Source organism: Chironomus tepperi, unplaced genomic scaffold, assembly GCF_022539635.2.
Source record: "Chironomus tepperi strain 1889 unplaced genomic scaffold, CSIRO-AGI_Ctep_v1 contig_370, whole genome shotgun sequence".
Taxonomy (NCBI): Eukaryota; Metazoa; Arthropoda; class Insecta; order Diptera; family Chironomidae; genus Chironomus; species Chironomus tepperi.
Window position 1 is genome coordinate 25,912 of NW_027226492.1, and position 20,937 is coordinate 46,848.

Genomic DNA, 20,937 nt, shown 5'->3' on the forward strand with positions numbered 1-20,937 from the left:
AAATCACAGTTCCTCTATACAGCCATCAAATAAGAAAAAGAAGGAACTGTAACACAAGCCGGCTTATGTCTGGCAAGATATCACCAAATCTGTCCCCATTCAAACGTCATGAACTGAATTAGCCGCTTTTTTAACGACACGTGTAAGAATTCATCCACATTATGCCCACTAAGCTGTCAGCTTCTCTAAAATATCAACTGTTTATTTATACCTTTTTGTAGAATTCATCTTGATTTTTTTTGGGATAAAAATAACAAAATTGTTTTGGTTGTTTAGGATATTAAATATAAATCTACAAAGTCATCCTACATATAGATATTCAGACTTGTTGACAGTATATTAGCAAGCATGGGCAATATTTAGGAATTTTCCGTACCTTCATACATCAATCACAGCATCAAATTATCTAAGTATGTGACAATTTTCTGTTAATCGAGTCTGTTTTAGATTTAGAAGAATATCTAAGTTGACATCCAGGCTGGATGTCCGAAAATTACCGGTAATCGGGATTTGACGGTAACGGATATTTACCGGACGGTACAGACGGATATTCGTCATTCGGACCCCTACATCCAGTTCTGCTTACTTGGATGGTCTATTCACTTATTACGTTACAGAATAACGATTTTTTTTTTCAAAAATGAGCCAGACTTGGAAGGACACCAATATGGAGTCTGGACTTCGAAAGTCTGGACTCCAAAAAAAGTGGGGTCCGGACTTTGGGACTTCGGGAGTCCGGACTCCAATGTCCTTTCAACTTTGAAATGAACCGTTAAATTCTCGAAATTTTCATGGATTTTCTCGGATTTCCAATGTTTAGATCAAAATGACCCCCCCCCCCCCTTTTATCCCTGACCGTAATTAAGTAAGTGATCAGCCCCCTTATATATTATTATTATTATTATACTAAACATTTTAGAGATAAAACGAAAATTTGCAAATGGCCTTTAGAAAAAAATGAGCACAAAAGAAGTTTTGGGATAGTGAATAAATACATAAATTTTGATAATGTTTGTTATTTTAATAATTTTGTCATAAATTTAACTAAAATTCTCTAGAAAAAAAGACATTTTTAAATTCATTAATTTTGAGGAACTAATTGGAATTAAAGTAGATGAAATAGAAAACTGTTAACGTGTTATACTATTATACTATTATACTATGTACCGCGACACACAGGTTGTTCATCACTGCGCTGAGCAAAAAGAGTCGATGTTCTATTTAATTAATTCTAAAGAACTGAAATTTGAGGCCATTGGGGTCATTCACTCATAATGTTACGCAAAAAAAATGGATTTCTGTGTTCACACTTGTGTGACGTGGCTCACAGGTTATCTATCACTGGTCAATATTATTAAAAAATCACAGACTTAATTAGTGAGCGGCTCCTTCCTAATATAATTTGAAACTTCATAGAATAGTTCCAAAAATACTCATTTCTAATGCTGTGGCAGCAATTGCTACCAGAAGGGGGTGATGGACCTTCTTCTGAGGAACCACCTTTAACTATTTCTCTGATTACTCACTTACTTACTTAATTCGCTGACCGTACAGATCAACTGTGATCCATGGCGTCCCTCAGATGTTGCCTATAACTGGTTCTATCGCCGGCTTCTCAGATTACTCCTAAGATATATTTTAAAGACTAAGAAAGAGGTCGTTCTATTGTTACAAGCAGAGTTGTTTTTAAAATCAGATTCGGGTGTGTTTTGAAAATATGTCACATACAAAAATGTGTGGATATGTGTGGATATGCGTGGACATTTACACATTTTATCCCTGAGCGTACATGACATATGTGGAATATGTGTTTATATTCTGTAAAAGAGAATTTATTTTGACAATCCTAAATTTACACGCTTTTTACTTACTTTAGTTCCTTGACTAAGGCGCATGTTAGCTCATAGCAATACATAGTGAATGTCTTAACCAAGCTCTATCTCCTTCAAGAATCTAAAAGTCAAAAAACATGATCTCAAGAGCAGAGTGAACTAAGAGCAACGCTTACGAGCATGGTTCATCAAGTACATATCAGGTGAACAAGCTCCTGGGAGCAGAGGCGAAGCCAAGGGGGCCATTGAGGGCACGGATCCCCCTCCGAGAATTGGAAAACCGTTTATTTTGTTACGTATTTTTATTTTTCAAAATTTTTTGTTTGCTCTTTTTAAACAATTTCAAATTTTTTTTCTTGCTACGTCCCTGCTCTTTCCCTGTTAGGGAGGAACTACTCAATGTCTCAATGTCTTCAACATTACCCAAATAGCTCTCTTTACCTTCCACAAAATCTGATAATTAATCTAATCTCAATCCAATTTTTGATATCCCCACTTCAACAATTTAAGGTCCGTTATCTAACAAGCGAACAGCTGACATAAAAATCAAAGTAAATAGCTATAAAGCACTAAAGTATTTTTATACTTTTTTAATGTCTTTTTGTGTAGATTTTTATCACTAATAAATTCAAAAAATTTTTGCCTGGTTTTAAAAATAAATAACAAAAATTTTTTTGCAAAAAATATTTCCTAAATTTAACTCATTAGACGATTGTAATAAATAAGATTGAACAAACAGATGCGTAGTGCGTAGGATGATGATGCGTGTGTTGTTTGACTGGTTGTCGTAGAACAACCAAGTTCAGATGTGACGGCTTTAAGAAGATGATGAATTGAGTCAAATTACATGGGAGAATTGGGGAATTCGAAGTGTGAATCAGATGCTGATTAAATGTCAAGTGCATACTTTCTCTGTTACTACAACTTGCACAGCTTGTACAGATTGTGCTCTGTGCCGGGATATATATTTTGAATCAGTGCTTGAAGTCGACTCATATTTTGTATGGAATCGACTTTGACATACTGATATTGAGCTATGCTTTAAAAGATAGATTGAAAGACTATCCAAATCCAGCCTAAAAGATGGCAAACCAGGAAATCAGAATCAAGAGCAGGCAAAAAGCATGCTCTCGGGAGTATGATCACCTAAAATATACTAAATTAACATATTTGTGAGCGTTGCCTTCAGCTAACTCAGTTATCGACAGCACGTTCTTTGCCCGCTGGGGAATAGAAATAGTAAAGATTACAACCGACCAACTCCGAACTCAACATGTACAAAAAAAGCAAAATAATGCAAACTGGAGTTGAAAACATTCCATTCATTTTAATATCAGCGAAATTTTCAGTTATTTTGTGTGAGTTTGACAATCGAAAGAGAGTATTAAAGGGAAGAAGGAGTGTATGTGGTTGGTGTCAGAATTCTTATGTATGTGAAGGCGTCGTTTTGAAATTTTCGAATTCGGATTCCCAAATATGTCAGTCAAACTTCACCGTTCAGTCTGTTTATGGACAAACTCTTCAATTTATTAGAATTATTTCAGAGAAATTTCCTAAAAAACTCTAAATTTTGCGTATAAATCTGGAATTTATTAAACCTACACCAAGCATCCTCCCTCAAAATATTACAGCCTATTCCGCTAGACATTAAAGTTTACTAACTAATATGTCACAAACTATTAATTGAATAAATTGATGTCTATCTCGCACGCTACAGTTCAATTGATTAACCCACACATGGACAATAGGAATGCCGTGACACACAAGTATGCTGAGTAGCCGGCTTGCCATCTGGTGTGCTTTACTTATGGGTTGTTCACTTATTACGTTCGGTTTTTAGGGGAGGTGGGTCTACGATTTTGTAACAGCCTTAATCAAAAAAACTTTTTTCATGCTCTATCTTTCGATAACTTCTGCCAAATCAAGTGTGCCTAGAAATTCGTTTGTTTTGCGTAATAAAATAAGTGAACGGCTCCTTAATTTAATTACTTTCTTACTTACTTAGTTGGGACACACGGGAGCAGCTCTATCTTTCGATAACTTCTTCCAAATCTCGTGTGCCTACCAATCGAATAGCCCGAGCAACACAATACAAAGAATTCCATTTTTCATCAAATAAATGAGTCAAAATCAGCCTTTACAACTTCGTCAGATCCAATTTTGTGTCGACGTTCCAATGTCCATAGCAAACACACTGTGCTACTCGGGTATGATTCAGATTATGCTAATTCATTGAACTCTTAATTTGTGATATTTTATTGAGATTGAACGATGAAGATAAGACTGAAGAATGAAGACGATCCATAAAACCAAACATGTTTCTTGGTTCTTGTTTTTGCCACAATAAATGAATGAATGAATAAATTCCAAGTCAATTTCTCTCAACAACAGCCAATTGTGAGCATATTGGCCTAGTCTACTCACAGATATTTTTATGATCATTTTTTTTTTATTATTTCAAGGCTGTGAGAGGAAGAGAGAGGAACTAAAAAATGAGCACATTTTTTTCTCACATTTTTTTATTCTCATTTTTTTATGTATTTATTTACAGTCACGAATGCTCATCGTAATGAAGAAGTTTGATGAAAAAGTTTTGTGAAAATAATTCATTTTTTGTAAACAATTAGTTGGAAATTTTGGATGCAAATAGATGAAAAATGGCGGTCAATCAGCACATGGGTAAGTTAGTGAAATTTTGGGTGATTTTTTGAGAATTTTTTGTGATTTTTTGAATGGAAATTTTGAATTTTTTGATAAAAATGTTGAATTTTTAGTCAATTTTTTGAATTTTTTATTCAATTTTTTTGAATTTTTGTGCAATTTTTTGGGTTTTTTACACAATTTTTGGCATTTTTGTGCAATTTTAAATTCGAAATTTGACAATTTTCTAATTCCTGTGACTTAAACTACAAAAATTAGACACAAAATTAACATTTTTTGAAATTTGCAATAAAAATATTGAAAAACAAGCCGCAAAGTTTAAGTAAATAACAGATTAAATTACAATAATATCAGTGTCGTATTTCCTTAAACTCGATTGAATTGGCAAAAGTAAGCACTAATGATGAAATGATAAGAATGACGTGATAAGAACTACTTTTAGTAAATATTCGTTTAAATAATGTTTGGAAGTTATGGAAACAGTAAGGGTAGGGCTGCCATTTGTTTTATTATTGCCGGGACTTTGCTGTACATTTTACTGCTGCTGTATCTCGATATAGCCTCAAAATGTCCTAATTTTTACAAGAGGTCAAGAAATTAATACAAATTTTGGTAACTAAGGGGAGAAAGAGAGGGAGATTGTGGGTTGGGTTAACAATTTCGATGCAGAATATACATTTTGGTTCATGATTTTGTTACTATTTATGTATCACAGTTGGTAGGAATCCATGAGTTGAACTACACTAGCCTTTAAATGGACTTCAAGATCTGACTCCAAAATGTAGTCCCTCCCAACTTTGCTATACATTTTTATAACTGTGAATTAGCGAATGAGGCTCGTTACCCAGTTACCGAATCATTACCTTACTTCCTAACTGGAACCATTTTATGACGTGCAGCCTAGATAGCCACAGAGGCCCTTCCATCTGACTCTATTGCTGGCTAAATCAAAAAGCTTGCACAAATTCTCAGTTTTGCCATATAACTGGCATTTTTTCATTACCGTCCTACGCCATGTTGCTAATGAGCACCAGGACGCCTTTTCCTTTGTGGATTGCAATCAAGGGAAGTATAGAAAGCTTGTGTCTCTTCCCCAGATTCAACACTTTATATTACCTTAGGATAACATTATCATTACCATTTTATTATAAAATGTAGATTTTGATGATGATTAGTTCTTATTGATCCACTAGAGCGTTAATAAGGCAGTTTAACAAGTCTCTGTTCCTTTCCAGAACAGCTACTTCTGCTGGTTTTTTGTGTTGTTGCTCTGCCTCCTTCTCTTCGGTTGTACGTCAAGTGATTTTCCTTCTGTTAACAATTCTTTTGTCTTTTAAACTACAAAACAATACATGTCTCGTAATGTTTGTTTCATGCTGCCTTAAAGTGTGACAGATCCATCTCCACTTCCTTCTACCACTTCCTTGTCATGTCATTGTATACAAACATAAAACACATTTTGGCTCAAGATTTTTATCATTCAAACCGTTCTGGGGGTGGTGTTGAATGGGAGATTCATTGCCAAACTTCCATATGTTCCCTTAAGGGATAATTCATATATTATGTCACGCTCTTAGGGAAAAAGGGTTTGCAAATGTTTGTTGAGATTTGGTTACGCCTTAAATGATATGTGCTTTATATGTAAATTTTATAGTTTAACGGGTGGGCATCATAAGAAGGGCTCAAAGCATATCCTATGGAACATACTTTATGATGCATGACTAAGTTACAAACCGTTTCAAATTGGAACCGTCAGAATTTTCATTTTTCGCGCGTGTGATTTGCCTTATAGTGGATATTATAATACTAATCATAGGATATAAAGTTTAACTTCCCATTCCACTAAACTACTTTTATGTCGATATACTACCGCCTCCTGTGTAGCATAACATAGTCACTAGGGCATTGCTCCAACGCAGAATATTAACACAATGTGAATGTGGAACAATGGCTGATTATTTTGATAATTTTCAACAGTAAATTAATGAAAATTTCCTGGTAGAAGTTGCTGTAAATTAAATTTCAAACATTTTTGCTTTGTCTAATTTGTATGTCTGTAAATTAGCAAGCGATAGCCAGCGATAAAGTCAGTTTGGGCTGTGGGACATCTATGGAAGGTCATGGATTACAATTGATCTGTATGACCAGCGAAATAAGGATATAAATATTCTTAAGGACGACTAGATTGCATCTAAGCGACATTAGCAGTTCATGTAACTTACTTCCTTAATTCACTTGACGTGCAGATTCATACTAAATCCATGATTTCTCATACTTACTTCTTACTTCCTTGGCAAAGGCACTCAAGGGTCAATTGCCGCATTTAGAGTTCGTTCTCCCATAGATGCGTTCTAAAGCTGACTTGATAGCTGATTTCTGTCAACCAATTACCAACAGCAAGTACAATAACATCTCTATCGACAGCTACTCTTCATGAATCTTTAGAACTCATTATTGGTATTTCCCATAATTGGTATAAGAGATCGCGAGGAAGACCGAAAATTTCATGGATTGCATGTGTTGAAAAGGACGCTAGAGTCCTTAATATCCCGAACTGGCAGAAGGTTTCGAAAGGTAGAGCTGTCTTCTGACATTCCCTATGCGCGGCAATGGACCCTCGTGCGCCCCAGCCAAGGAAGTAAGTGAAGTAAGTAATTGGTATTTCCCTTAACCCACCTCAATTCTGGGGAGTCCCCAAAATCTGTCAAAACTGCATCTAAATGACATTAATCAATTAACAACCTGTGCATTTATCACGTAACACGCTTTTAAGGAGAAGTGACGAAAATTAATCTCAGCAGCGTCATTTTGACATCTGCTGGCACTTTACTGATTTTATGACTAATATCATCAAGTCTTTTTTTTATAGCCATGCCATTAATAATGTCCATTAAGATTAGTATCAAATTTCATGTCTGAAATTTAAGATTTTTGTTGCCTTATTCAGCATTTTGTCGGAGTGGAGCAGTGGTGGGAAAATTGGATTTTGTGTCATGGCACAGCTTGGGTTACATCCTTGGCTGGGGTGCATGAGGATCAATTGCCGCTCATAGACAGCACTATCCTTCAAAACCTTGTGTCTGTTCTGGATATTAAGGAGTCTAACATCCTTTTCAACACTTCCAATCCAGGAAGCTTCCTTCAAATCTCTTACCATCCACAAAGTCTGCAAGACAGTAGTAAGCCACGACCTAAACCGCACACGACTTAAGTAAAGCTTCCTGGCTGATGCCGCGGTTCACAGTATGAGCAACTCTGACTCTGCATGACTTAGAGCAGTAATTGGCTATTTTTTGGAAATGTCATGAACCGTATGCCGTGCGCGGTTACAATCAAGGCTTGCCATCAAACTGTGCAGCAAAGGCTGTCCACTACTGCCATAGAGAAAGCTTAGACATAAAATTGAAACAAGTGAACGACCCCAAATGACATTCATGTGTTGACCAATCCAATTATTTTCCAAATTATAATGCAAATTGAGGAATCTGTTGAGTCTTGCTGAATATTGGCACATGATGAATATTTTCAAAATTCATATGATTTCATTTAAAGTGTGAAAAAATTGAAACTGCGCATTTATTTCAATGAATAACGTCAGTTAATACTGTTATTGTATGTATATTTATTCAGCATGTGGATGAATTGTTTATTTATTTTAATTCCTTAAGGATTAATACACAAAATAAGCACAATTATTTGTTATTCCTTTTTTCAAGTTTATTTAAATAAATGCTGAAGTATTAAATAACAAATTTAGTTAAGTAAGGCACTAGATAGGAGCGTAGTGGGGGTAATCAGGGAAAGGGGGATTTGGGGGTCAACCATACTCCCCTACGTATTATTTAGTGTCAATTTCTCAATTTGCAAGGGTTTTGAGAGAGCAAAATCCCAAAAAATCAGCTAAATGTTTAGACAGTCTTACTAACTTACTTTGTCGGTCATACAGATCAACTCTGATCCAGGACATCCATTAGTAGGGCGGCCAACAGCTGTATTTTTGCCGAAACGCTGCTGTACTTCCCTTCCATGCTGCTGTGTCCCGACAAAGCCTCAAAATGTCCCGATTTTTCATTTTGAATATTTAGACTCAAATTAGTCCAAAAGCAGCCCAATAGTGGCAAATTTAGAAGTGTCTCGATTTTTTCCAAAAGTGTCCATATATTTTGCGACATCTTCTGGCCACCCTATCTATTAGACGTATCCTAAAGCTGGGTCTATCGCTGACAATTCCGTCGGCCAATTGCTAATACAAAATGACATGTTATCTCTTCTTCATCCAGCAGCTTCTCTTCATGAGTTCCTAGACAAAACGGTCTAAAGCTCATAATCCACACCTCATCCCCACTTCCCCTAATATTCAAATAATTTTTGACTACACCTTTGCTCTGATCAGCAATAAAACTACATTAAATTAGTTCCATCATGACATGAACTTCTCTACTGTAAATTTTGCAGGACTTTTGGGTGTACTGACCTTAAAAATTCCAAAAATTCGCGTCTATTTAGAATCCGGATTCCCTAAAAAAGAGAAGCTAAGACTCAACTGTTGTCCATTGAATGCACCTTCACATCTTTTCATTCTCTTCTTACAGACTCTTATGTAATTATTTATTGGAACCATGCTTCGATGCTTTATAAAGTTTTCTACAAAATGCCATCCAATCTGACTATTATGCTGACACAGTTTGTGCAAAATTCTCCGTCTTTGCATCTAACTGACATTATTTTAATATCGTCTTACTAATTGTTGCTTTTGCAGCTTCAGGACGTAATTTCTCTCAAGTACAGAGCAAACTTAATGCTCGCAAGCATGTTCATTCAGTATATTTAAGGACATTAAGTTCTCATGGTCTTTGTCTGTCTGTAAAGTCCTGTTCTATGCACATTATCATTTGCACACATCCTCTAAGTAGCGTTTGGACACGTTTTGTGGCATAAATGCAATAGAATTGTATAAATAGAAATTTAATGCTCATGAAGGAATTGCCTCAGAGCATGCAGGAGATAAAATAATTTTGCAGAATAACATTGGAATTTACTTATGTATTTTAAATTGTATTGGGTGGAATTAATATTGAATTGGAATTTTTGTTGAGAAGATTTCAGGCATTTTTGAAATATTTTTTAAAGAATTTACATGCATCTTTTGATATCTTAAGTAGGAAAATCAGATTTTAAATCAGATATTAAGCATGATTTGAGTTGCAACTGCTGACAAATCAACTCAATGATAATTTCCCCAGTAGGATCCAAAAATGGGTCAAATTCAACTGCAATGGTGCCATTAAAACAACTTCGTGTCTTATGGTTACTACGGCGACATAGCAAATACTTTCTGCTGATCGGGCTTTGTCTTATTTTTGACAATTTTCAGCTGTTAGCTGTTCAGACCTTAAGGTCCATAGCTGCGCGTTTATATGCGTTTCATGGCTATTGATAGTTTAACGAGTGAGGATTCGCCAGATCTCCAGCTCAAACCTAGACCTACAGTTTATAGTGGGATCCGAACCACTTCTTTGATGACATTACTACCTGTAGCCTTCAAAGGAAGACTGTAAGCCGCGTTTCCACTAATTAAAATTTAAAGACCAATTTAATATAATAATTTCCAGACTATGGAAATGTGGACGTCAAATCCCTATTGAATTTCTTCCGTTCCGAGTGTCAGAGTGACATGGTGTTAAGATGACATGGTGTTAAAGTGACAGAGTGTCAAGGTGTCAAAATGTCAGAATTTCAGAATATCAGGGTATCAGAGTGGTGTCAGGGTCAATGGCGTATTCATGGAATGGTTTTTGTGGTCAAATAGATCAAATCATCTCTCTTTGGAATTCCAAACTCAACTCGAATCCAACCCCAATTTTATTAGAGTTTTGACAACAGCGGAAGCGTCTCTATAATGGAATTCTGTCAACTCTGCCTTTTACCCCCTTTAATTGAAGACATTGATTCAATTCCCAAGAAATTCCGATGTTTCAATTATTTTTTAAAACAGTGTTGTCCAACCTGTGTGTCGCGGCACACTTATGTGCCATCAAAAATCTCATGAATCGCATGGCGTGTCCTATTTTTATCCAAGTTCCCCACTAAAGTGTGCCTCGAAAATCCCAGGTTGCCCACCACTGCCTTAGAGTGCTGTCAACATGATAAGGATTCACTCACGCAATGTTCACGACATTACAAAATCCCCACCATAAATCAAACTAATTGCTTCACATTGTTTTTAATCCTTGTTTTTTAATCTGTTGATAGGCAACACGTATTGAATTTAATTCAATCTCAATAGCACTTAATTGTATTGTTTTTCTCTCTCTGTGTGATTTGGTGCTAGAGGCTGTATGATTATTGCGAATATGTGGGATTGAAAAAAGGTTCAATTGATATAAAATTTTTAAGAAACCTTTTAAAAAATTAATTAGGGTTTTTAGGAACTTTTTCAAGCATGACACAGTTAACTTTATGTCTAGGATGACTAAATGAACTCTAATATCGAGGAAGTTTTGAAAATGTTTTCTCGATGTCGGGACCAGACCGAGAAATAGCGGAAAAGTCCGATTCTGAGTCCCAAAAATCTTGCAGGATCTGGATTTTGGGGAACGCCTGGGACAGCCTCTTACCTTAATATCAGTGTAATTGGGAAGTGGATGGGAGGTTGTGTATGTCACCGTGTTATCGAACGCAAAAATTGAGGGACTTTTGGATTTTTGTTTCGATTCAGATTATAACGAATCCGGCATTAAGTTGGAGTCACACAGGCATAAGACCGGATTTTGGATCGATTAATCTAGTGGTGGGCAACCCTTCATTCCATGCGGCATACATTTATATCTAGCCTTGACACATGGTCTAGGGCAGAGTTGACAGGACTTTGGAGTCCAGACTTTAAAAGTCCCAAAAGTCCCAAAAGTCCGGACTCCACTTTAAAGTCCTGCCAACTCTGGTCTACGGTTCATGGTATTTCCAACAATTTTTGAGGGTACACTAGTGTGCCGCAGCACACAGGCTACCATCAATGGATCAATCAATTTGTGTCTTTCAAGCTAATGTTCTCCTACAGACTCAGACCCTCCTCCCAAGACCTTGAACTACTGTTTATTTAGAACATCTTTATTTTCTTTTTCTTTCATAAAAATTCTGAGATGAATAAAAAATATCAAAATCATCTTCTCATGTCTATATGTGTTGTTTATACTGTTGTCACAGGCAACATTTAGTTGTGAATCAATATCATTTAAAATTTCCATGGTGATGAACAATGAGATGAAGTAGAAAAATGTGTCATTATGCATCGAGAGTTACTGTGCATTCCATTTTGGGACATTTTTGTATTGAAATGCAGTTGTCTGATATAATTAGTTAAGAATGGACAAATTAATCAATGAATGTGGAATGCAGGTATAAATAATTGGCAAAATGCCGACTAATTATGGCTTTTGCAAATCATCATCTGTAAAAGGTGGCAACATGTGGAAGGGCCATCGGTGGAAGGTGGATTGGTAGACGGGAGAACCCCGGCCTTTGTCCACTCTGTATTGTATTGCATCGTATTGTATTATCTAAACTAATTCAATGTCTCTAAGCATCAGTGGTGGGCAAAAGTAAACCTCGGCCGGAAACGCACAAGCCATACGATTCATACATTTGCTAAATTTTTTGTCGGTGCATTAGTGTTCCGTGGCACACATGTTTCCCATCACTGGATTTGATTTAAGTTTGTCAAGTTAAAGTAAGAAACTAATATGAATTCAGTAGATTGTTCTAAACAAGAGTTCATTTAAGACAAGCAACAAAGCACGTTTCATTCTCAAAATATGCAAGGTTTGATTAGGTGTGTCTGTTCAGAGGGGTTAAAAGGATTTGTTGGAATTTAAGTAATTTTTTATTTCGAAAAATTGTTCAATTTTCTAGGGTTTTTTGTGAAAAACTAAATGCCAATGGTAAATTGTTCTCATTCCGTATGACTCTTGCATTGGAATCAACACATTTACTGATTTGATTAAAAAATTCAAATTTATTTCTGTTCATCTTGGTGTTGATTTCATGTGACACGAAGTTTATTCATACATTTTGCCATCAAAGTCAAAGTTGACAGGACTCTGGAAGCCGGACTCCACTCGATTCCAATAGAACTTCACGGTCCGAATCAAATGTAGTCCTGACTCCTCTGTAGTCGTACTTTGGAGTCCATGTAGAGCCTACTTACTTACTTACTGCAACCATGTTTCTATGTGGAGCTTAGGTTATAACAGAAGGCTTCCCATCTGACATCTGTTGCTGACTCGGCTGGAGTTAGACTTTATTGGATTTGCACTTCAAAATGGAAGTCCTGCCGAACTCTGCCTAATGCCCACTGTAGTCTCCCCCATCTTGAGTCCCTCTCCTGACTAAATCCTTGCTCACTTGTACCGACACTAGTTTTAATCAAAAACCATTAATAAATATTTAGGAACCGTTCACTTATTACGTAACAAACAGGGGTAGAGCCAGGGTTTTGGGGAAGGGGGTGCATTGGGGAAGGGGGCCCTGCGCCTTTGTCCTAGACTTGGATAACTGTTTATTTTGTAACGGATTTTTCATTTTTAAATTTTTTATTTACATAACAAGTGAACAGCCCCAAACTAATACAAATTTTTTTTCCTTTAATTCCAGTCGAGACAGGCTTTCCACTACTTGAGCCCGAGTACGACAAAGAAGAGCACAAAAATGGCACCAACCGCTATTCCGAATCAACAACACATTCAGATCAATACCTTTACATCAATTCCGATTACATTTACCGACGAAGACTTAATTCCTTAATAAAGCTTGACAAAGACGACGACCACAACCATCACCGCGTGATCATCCTCGACGGCTTCCAGTCACACGAAGACGGCCTCAATTACATCACAAATCAAAATTTTTCCAAATTCATTCAGTCATGTCCATTCATGTTTGTCATCATAATTCAATGCGAATATCCAACATTTAATGAAAAACGTAACATTTCCAGCATATTAAAGCAACGATACCGTACCAAACGTCCATTAATTGTCATTTTTGAAAGTATTAATCCGAAAATATTTTATAAAAATCATGGACTTTATAGTCGATTTATTGAGTATGAATTAGGTACGGTTGAGACAGAACCGGATGTTATTGACTTTCCGACAATGCTGATGAATTTTGAGGTTAATGGATTAGGTTACTTTAGTGGATGTTTTGAGCAGATAAGCATTAATAATGCTGATGCTGGACAGAAATTGATGAATAAATTGGCTGCTAAGAATGACTTGCTGGGTATTCGGTTCCTGCATCTGTTTGACTCATCATTAAGACCTGATGTGCAGCACATAAGAGCCATTCTGGCTAATGACTACAACAACACAGAACTTGATGGATTTAGTGCCATTTTTGACTTTAATATTGAAGATTATGGAAGTCGAAAGCTCATTTATCATTCCATATCAGGACGTGATGTCCATTTGATCCTTAACTCGACATTTGAGAATCAAGAGAATCTCCTCATGACCGCCATCAAGTGCCATAACAAGAATGCCGCAAAATTGTTTATTAAATGCGGAATCAACCTTAATCTCAGCAATGGCAATGAGACATGTCAAATAGCTGCGGACATAGCGTACAAGACAAGTCAGTACGACATCCTGCTTCGTCTACTCGAGGCTAATTCGAGATTTCCGCATGACTTTGGTGCTGGACTTTTTGATAATTTGACATATGAGCTGAAAAAGTTCATCAACCTGACGACTGAATTACATGAATTAATTAGGAAAATTGATGAATTTGACTGGGAAAAGTCAAAGGAAAACCTGGAAAAAATGCTGTGCATCATCCAGACATACCCGAACCTTGACTACTGGTACGACCAGTCCAACACATCAGCAGCAACAAAAGCTATTCATTGTAAGAAGTTCCGGACTTATAGCTTCTTATTAAGGCACGGGCTGTTCATTGGACCATTTGAGGACATCCAGACAATTAAAGGGATGTTGAATCCACCTGAACTGGACATAATCCGGAATATAAATGCAGCTAATGCACAGAAACAGCCAAAAGACTATTTACTCATTCTACAGCTTAATTCCTTCATATGGAAGAATAAAAAGAATGAAAATGTGCCTGCGGACCTGATTGAGATGACATTCAACATCCTGGATCAAAATGAGGACATACGACCAATTCTACAAATTGTAGCGGAAGTAAAATGCTTTCGGATTGTCTTTGACTTTAATCATACATCAGTTGAGGCACTGGATTTTACATCGGGTGATAAAACATGTGCTGTATTTCATTTAAGGCAGAGTCATATTTATATTGGTGCCAAGGACTTGCTGGATGAGACGAAAAAGTATGAAACAATTGCAACATTGTCGCATGAGCTGTGCCACCTGGCTATACTGCTGACGTACAATAATCTGTGCAATCCGTATGCTGAGTGTGACTACATTAAGATGAAGCTGTTTGACAAGATATGCCGGGAATGTGAGGTGCTTAAGGATAAGGAGTATTTGGTTGGATTGGTTTATTTGTAAGTTTGAATTATTTATTGAAGTAGACTGCACTAGGGACATGATAGGGTGTAGAGTATTAAGAGGTGTTGGGGGAGACCCTGAGCTCCAGGTTGGGCACTTCCTTTACGGAAAAACCAAGAAAAATTTAACAATTTTATCAAAAAATTGGCTTATTGGTTAATTCATCCGTTTTGGGAATGGATTGACTAGCTTTTTGGGATAGAGTTGACTCTCAACCATCTCTTACTACTTCTTGGACATGCTCATGACATGTGGAGATGAGATTCTTCTAATTTGGGTCGAATTTGTTCAAATTTTGGTCAATTTTGTTCATTTTTTGGTCAATTTTGGTCAATTTTTGGTCAAATTTGGTCAATTTTGGTCATTTTTGGTCAATTTTGGTCAATTTTGGTCAATTTTTGGTCAATTTTGTTCATTTTTGGTCAATTTTGGTAAATTTGGTCAATTTTTGGTCAATTTTTGGTCAAATTTGGTCATCTTTGGTCAAATTTGGCCATTTTTGAATCATGCTTGGTCTTTTCGGTCAAATTTGATCAAATTTCGCCATTTTTTTGACAAATTTTGCTCATTTTTGAATCAATTTCAATCATTTTGACACCACTGAAGCTAAATCATCCAAATTCTGTTGACTATTAGCTTCATAATCAATTTTATCATCCAAAATCCCCCAACAGACAATGACCATACCCACTAAAATTACCACACCCCTTAATCATCCCCCTAGCCTCCTCAAAATCACCTCCTTCAACAATTTTCACTAAAACCCCTCCCCATTTTTATTTTAGATACCAAGCAGACCGCCGTCACGCCGAACTTATAGTCCGCGCCCCACACATGATGATCCACTACATCAAAAAACCCAACATTTATTCAACTCTAAATGAAATTTACAAAAGTCTTTTTGACTTTTACAAGACATCAGTTCTGCCAGACATCAAGAAGACCATCAACAACGTGAGTCATCAGTTTGCCGAGAATCTCAAATTTGAGCATGAATTTTGGGAGAAGAAAAAAAGGAAGCAAAAAATCATAAAATATTCATTAATTTTGGCAATATTTTTGGCTATTGGACTTGCTGGATTGTCGCTGATTCTGCTGATGTTCTTCGAGCCGTGCATTTTATTCAACACAACGTGCAGCTGGGATGGATTAAAGGAATTGACAAGACAGCGACTTTTAGACACGGAAGTGAAATTCAACAATAATTTTACAAAATTACGTCACGTAGCCAAAGATGATTTAGGTGCTTTGAGGTTCCTGTCGAGTGATCAAATCAAGTCACCATCCACAATAGCCATAAATGTTCAGGATCTGTCACTTCCGTTCCGATATCATGACAGAATGTTTGCATCATATTCTGAGGATTATTACTATAATGAGTCAAATTGTTCCAATAAGTACATATCCAGCCACGACCTTACATCCTATGAATCTCAGTCCAATATCCATCTCATCTGCGACGAGCCAGTTGCTGGAAAGTCAACAACATTTAAGCACATCGCGAACCATAAAAGAAGCCAAAATCCATCAAAATGGGTCGTTTACCTAAATTTTGAGGATTTTAACCTGGAAACCTACTCAAAACTACTCAACTGGACATCCACAAATGTCACCAACTTCCTCATCGATGTCCACAACCTGCGACGACATGACAAAATCGAAAAAGACTCAATTGAGGCTGAAATATTTAAAAATAAATTCAAATCTGGTGAAATTATTGCATTTATGGACCACATTGACTGGATATTCCAAAAAAATGAGACAGTTGCTGAGCAGTTCCTCCAAAATGTCCTCAAAAAGTCCCACAATAATTCTGAATTTTGGTTTGCAACCCGAAATTATTTTGGTGAAAAAATCGAACAAATCCTCAATAAATCCAGGACATCCCCAATAGTCCGTCACAAGTTAGTTCCAATTTACTGCGAGGACCGCGACAATTTCATCGAAAAGTCAATAAATGACAAAAATTTGACATCAAATGAGGTCGAAAATGTCAAATTGCGACTTGGTGAGATTTTCAACATTACAAATCGATGGCGGAACTGGGAGCAGGTCCAACTGGACAACATATGCCTGATTGCCATCATCCTGAACCAAACAATCGAGTCTGTCCAGTCAAATTCAACACATATTAATTATTACAATATTTTTGAGGCATATACGATGAAGATCCTGTCATTTATGAGTGATTTAAGTGAGGAGGAAGTGAAGGTCATCCGGGACGCAACCGACAAGACCTTAATGGTTGTTGCATTGCGGTATGTGGACGTGACTTACAACAGCAGCCTTAAGGATGTCAACATGACGTCATTAATCAACGGTGAGCTTCAATACATCAACTATAAAGGCAATCTGGACTTCACAATTTATGGACAGAATGGATCCTTATGGGATATAAAGTCACCAAAAATGCAGCATGAAATTAAGCGTGGAATTCTTAAAGTTGAAAATGATAAAATTGAATTTTTACATAAAATTAATTTAGAATATTATATTGCAAAGTATATCCGGGATGAGATGTGGTTCAAGCCTACATGGGGACCGAGACAATATTTATTTAAGGACAAGATGCTGTTCCTGTTTAATATTTTTAAGGACATCAATACACAATTTCCGACGGTCCAAAAGTGCATTATTGATGCTGTTAAGAGTGCACAAAGTCATGAGATGCATCGGATCAGCTATGATGAGGATTTTAAGGAATTTTATAAGGAGCTGTACCTTAATTTTACAACTGGAACTAATATTCAGGTTTATGAATATTTAAAGGATGTCTTTGATGATGATGAGGATATGAAGGACATTATTATGGCTTGTGGAAAGACTCAAATGGAGAATTTTAGGAGGTAAATGAATTTTGAGTAAATTTTGGCTTTATTTTTAGGCTTTTTAAGAATTTATGAATAGGGTTCGGCCAAGAACTGCAAGGCTGAAGACAAAAACCGAGGACCTGCAGTTTTGGATGAACTATATGGTACATCTAAGAGCCAGATACTCCAAAAGTACACCACTATATCTTTGGGGTGTCTAACACTGGACACTGATCAGAACTGCTGGCCAACGTATTCAAAACGCAGAAAATGAAGTCCTGCAGTTTTGGACTAAACCTAATTTTTAATCACACAATAGAGGAGCAGAGGCGTACTCAATGGGGGTCATTGGGGCCCATCTCCCAATCCTCCTCTCCTTTATTTAGTTAGTTTGCTAGTCATGCCGATCGACTGTGACCCAAGGTTTCTCTTAAGCTGGCTCCATTGCTGGATGCCTTTTTTTTGCGTTTTAAATACGTAGGTCAGCTGTTCTGTTATTTTTCCAAGTGTGTCTGACACCGAAAAGAAATTACTGTATTTATGGAGTATCTGACCCTTACGTGTCCCTCATAGTTACCAATACTTACCCAAGTGGACATGAAATCGTTATAAATAGACATTTGGAAGAGACATTAACTTATGTTTAGCTAGTTATACCGTATTTATGTTCACTTGGGAAAATGGGCTTCACTTCCTCTTTTAACAGCCTCTCTACAGGAGTTCTTTGGTCATCCTTGTGCTGTTTAGATATCCCCTTCCCCCACTTTTCCATAAAAATCGGACGTAATAAATCCCAAATCTTATATTTTACTATTTTTTGTATCATTTTAGGTTCAGACTCGCAAATACAACACCCAGTAACAATGCAACTTAAATGATATCCATGACATTACTACTCCTGCTGTGGTGGCCAACCTAGAATACTTTTGAGACCAGAATTGTCCTGATAGCAGTGTTGATAATCAAAGGGACAAAGGCAATCTGTTAACCTCGATCCAGAGCTCACATTTTAGATAATGTCGCTGATGTTTATATATCAATGGATTTGCCTTAAATAAAGTTGCATAATGATATAGTAATCATGTTAAAGTTGTTAAATCGTGTCAATATAGAAGCAATTAATCATCAAAAGCAGTGCCTTTGCGTGCCTCATCATTAGGGAGTGGATCATCTGACAGAAACTATAGATTCATGGATTTTGTCAAATTCATGGAATTTATGGATTTTTTAGTAAAATCATTGAAATCCATAGATTTTGCCAGATGATCCGGACTCCATCATCAATGGCTGCATCATCAAAGACACGCGAAGGCTCTACCTAATTTGATTAATTGCTCCTATATTGATACGATTCAACAACTTCAACTTAATTACTACATCATTTTTTAGCCGTTTTTAAGGCAAATTTATTGATATATAAACATCATCCACATCATCTCCAGAGCATAGTTTGTAGATTGTCTATGTGCCTTTGATTATCAACACTGCTTGATAGGCACGACTTACCGTTCATGACCGCGTCACACAGGTTGTCCACCACTGTATTAAAAAATCTATAAAAAAAATCAATGACTGTTAAATCTAATTGTTTGATGTTGGAAGTCATTCGTTAAATACGTAACGCATAAAATGAAAATTTTTCTTCCAAAATCCTCCTAAAAATTGTAAAATGGTGCCTCGATTGGAGTTCCCAGATTCCCCAGAAAAATGTGAATTAGGTCTTGCCCACTTTGAGTCATGTTTTGTTCCAAAATTTACATTTTAAACGATTATATGGCAATGACTAAACTGATGTGCATTTAAAAATTATTATGGGTTCTACAATTGCATGCAAGTATGCGCTTACTTGCGTATAAGTATGCGCATACCTGCATACAATTGTCGAACCCAACAAATTATCCAAAAAACTGAATAATTAAGAATAATTAATGTAATGTCTTAAAATGTGCTGTGAAATAATTTAATTAAATTAAATTATAAATTGAATCAATAATGTAAAAAAATGATATTTCTGGAGTCGATTTCTCCGGTGGTGGAATGCGTCCCAGACGCATGATACGTGCTGTATAAGTACACTACTGGTATGGACCTATGGTACACTTGATATGGAATAGTGGCAGATATGCCTGACCCGTAACAATGGTATATTAGTGGTGTACTAATGATGCACCTGTGGTACGGTATAGAATATAATGTAGGGTTTGCTTATAGCAACGGCACTGCAGTTGATGATCTGTTGTACCATACCATTGTGGTACGGTATAGTAGGTACGGGTTTTATGAGTCATTGGTACGCTGCAAGTATACCAAATTGGCGTTCCAGATGTACCAGTGGTGTACCAAGAAGTAATGTATCATGCCACCACCGGAGGCATCAGCTCATGAGCTTATAAAGGTTAAAATTGGTACTCTAAAATTTTATGATTTTTATAATTTTAGACAAGTTTTGTCCAAACTTAGTAAGGCAGCGAAAACGCAGCAAATGGCCTAATACTCTAATGGTCCCGGGTTCGATTCCATGGAAAGTGCTTTTTCGCTGTTTCTAGTCACACTAAGTTTTTATGTACTCGCGATACACAAATTGTGACTAGGTACATTAGAATAAAGATTAGGGTCCATCGATGACGAAAAGGCACTGCGATCTACGATCTAGGTGCATTGCATAGGTATACGATTTTACTAAGTTTGGACAAGACTGTTTTAATGAATCAGTTACGCCATAATAAGAATTCTGAATGTTCAAAATTGTTAAAATATTTAAATTAAGATAAATTAAGTAAGTTTTTGAAATTTACTCAAAATAATGTTTAATGTGGCTTAAAAAAATACAATAAAATAAACTTTAATATTTGTTAAAATATTTTAAAATTAAATTTTAAGTTTGTATACATAACTTGTGCCTAAGGCACTCTACACTACAGTACTATGTAATCCTAACTACATATTTGCCGCGACACACTATTGTGCCGTTAGAAATGCCATGAATTACATGCAATGTGCAGTTTTGTCCGTGGCTTACCACAAAAGTGTGTCGTGGCACAAATGTAGTTTTGGACAAAACTGGCTATAGGACATCAATTTTCAGTTTGACGGTGTGGTGCT

At 36.4% G+C, this 20,937-nt stretch overlaps 1 protein-coding gene across 1 annotated transcript; it reads left to right on the top strand.

Annotated features, from left to right (window-relative positions):
* Positions 1-4,382: 4,382 nt before the first annotated feature.
* On the top strand, positions 4,383-20,708 carry LOC139095638 (uncharacterized). Its single transcript, XM_070647027.1, has 4 exons — positions 4,383-4,511; positions 13,143-15,021; positions 15,811-17,871; positions 18,667-20,708. The coding sequence occupies exons 1-4, from the start codon at positions 4,490-4,492 to the stop codon at positions 18,707-18,709; spliced, it is 4,005 nt and encodes a 1,334-aa protein (XP_070503128.1). The 5' UTR covers positions 4,383-4,489; the 3' UTR covers positions 18,710-20,708.
* The last annotated feature ends 229 nt before the right edge of the window (positions 20,709-20,937 follow it).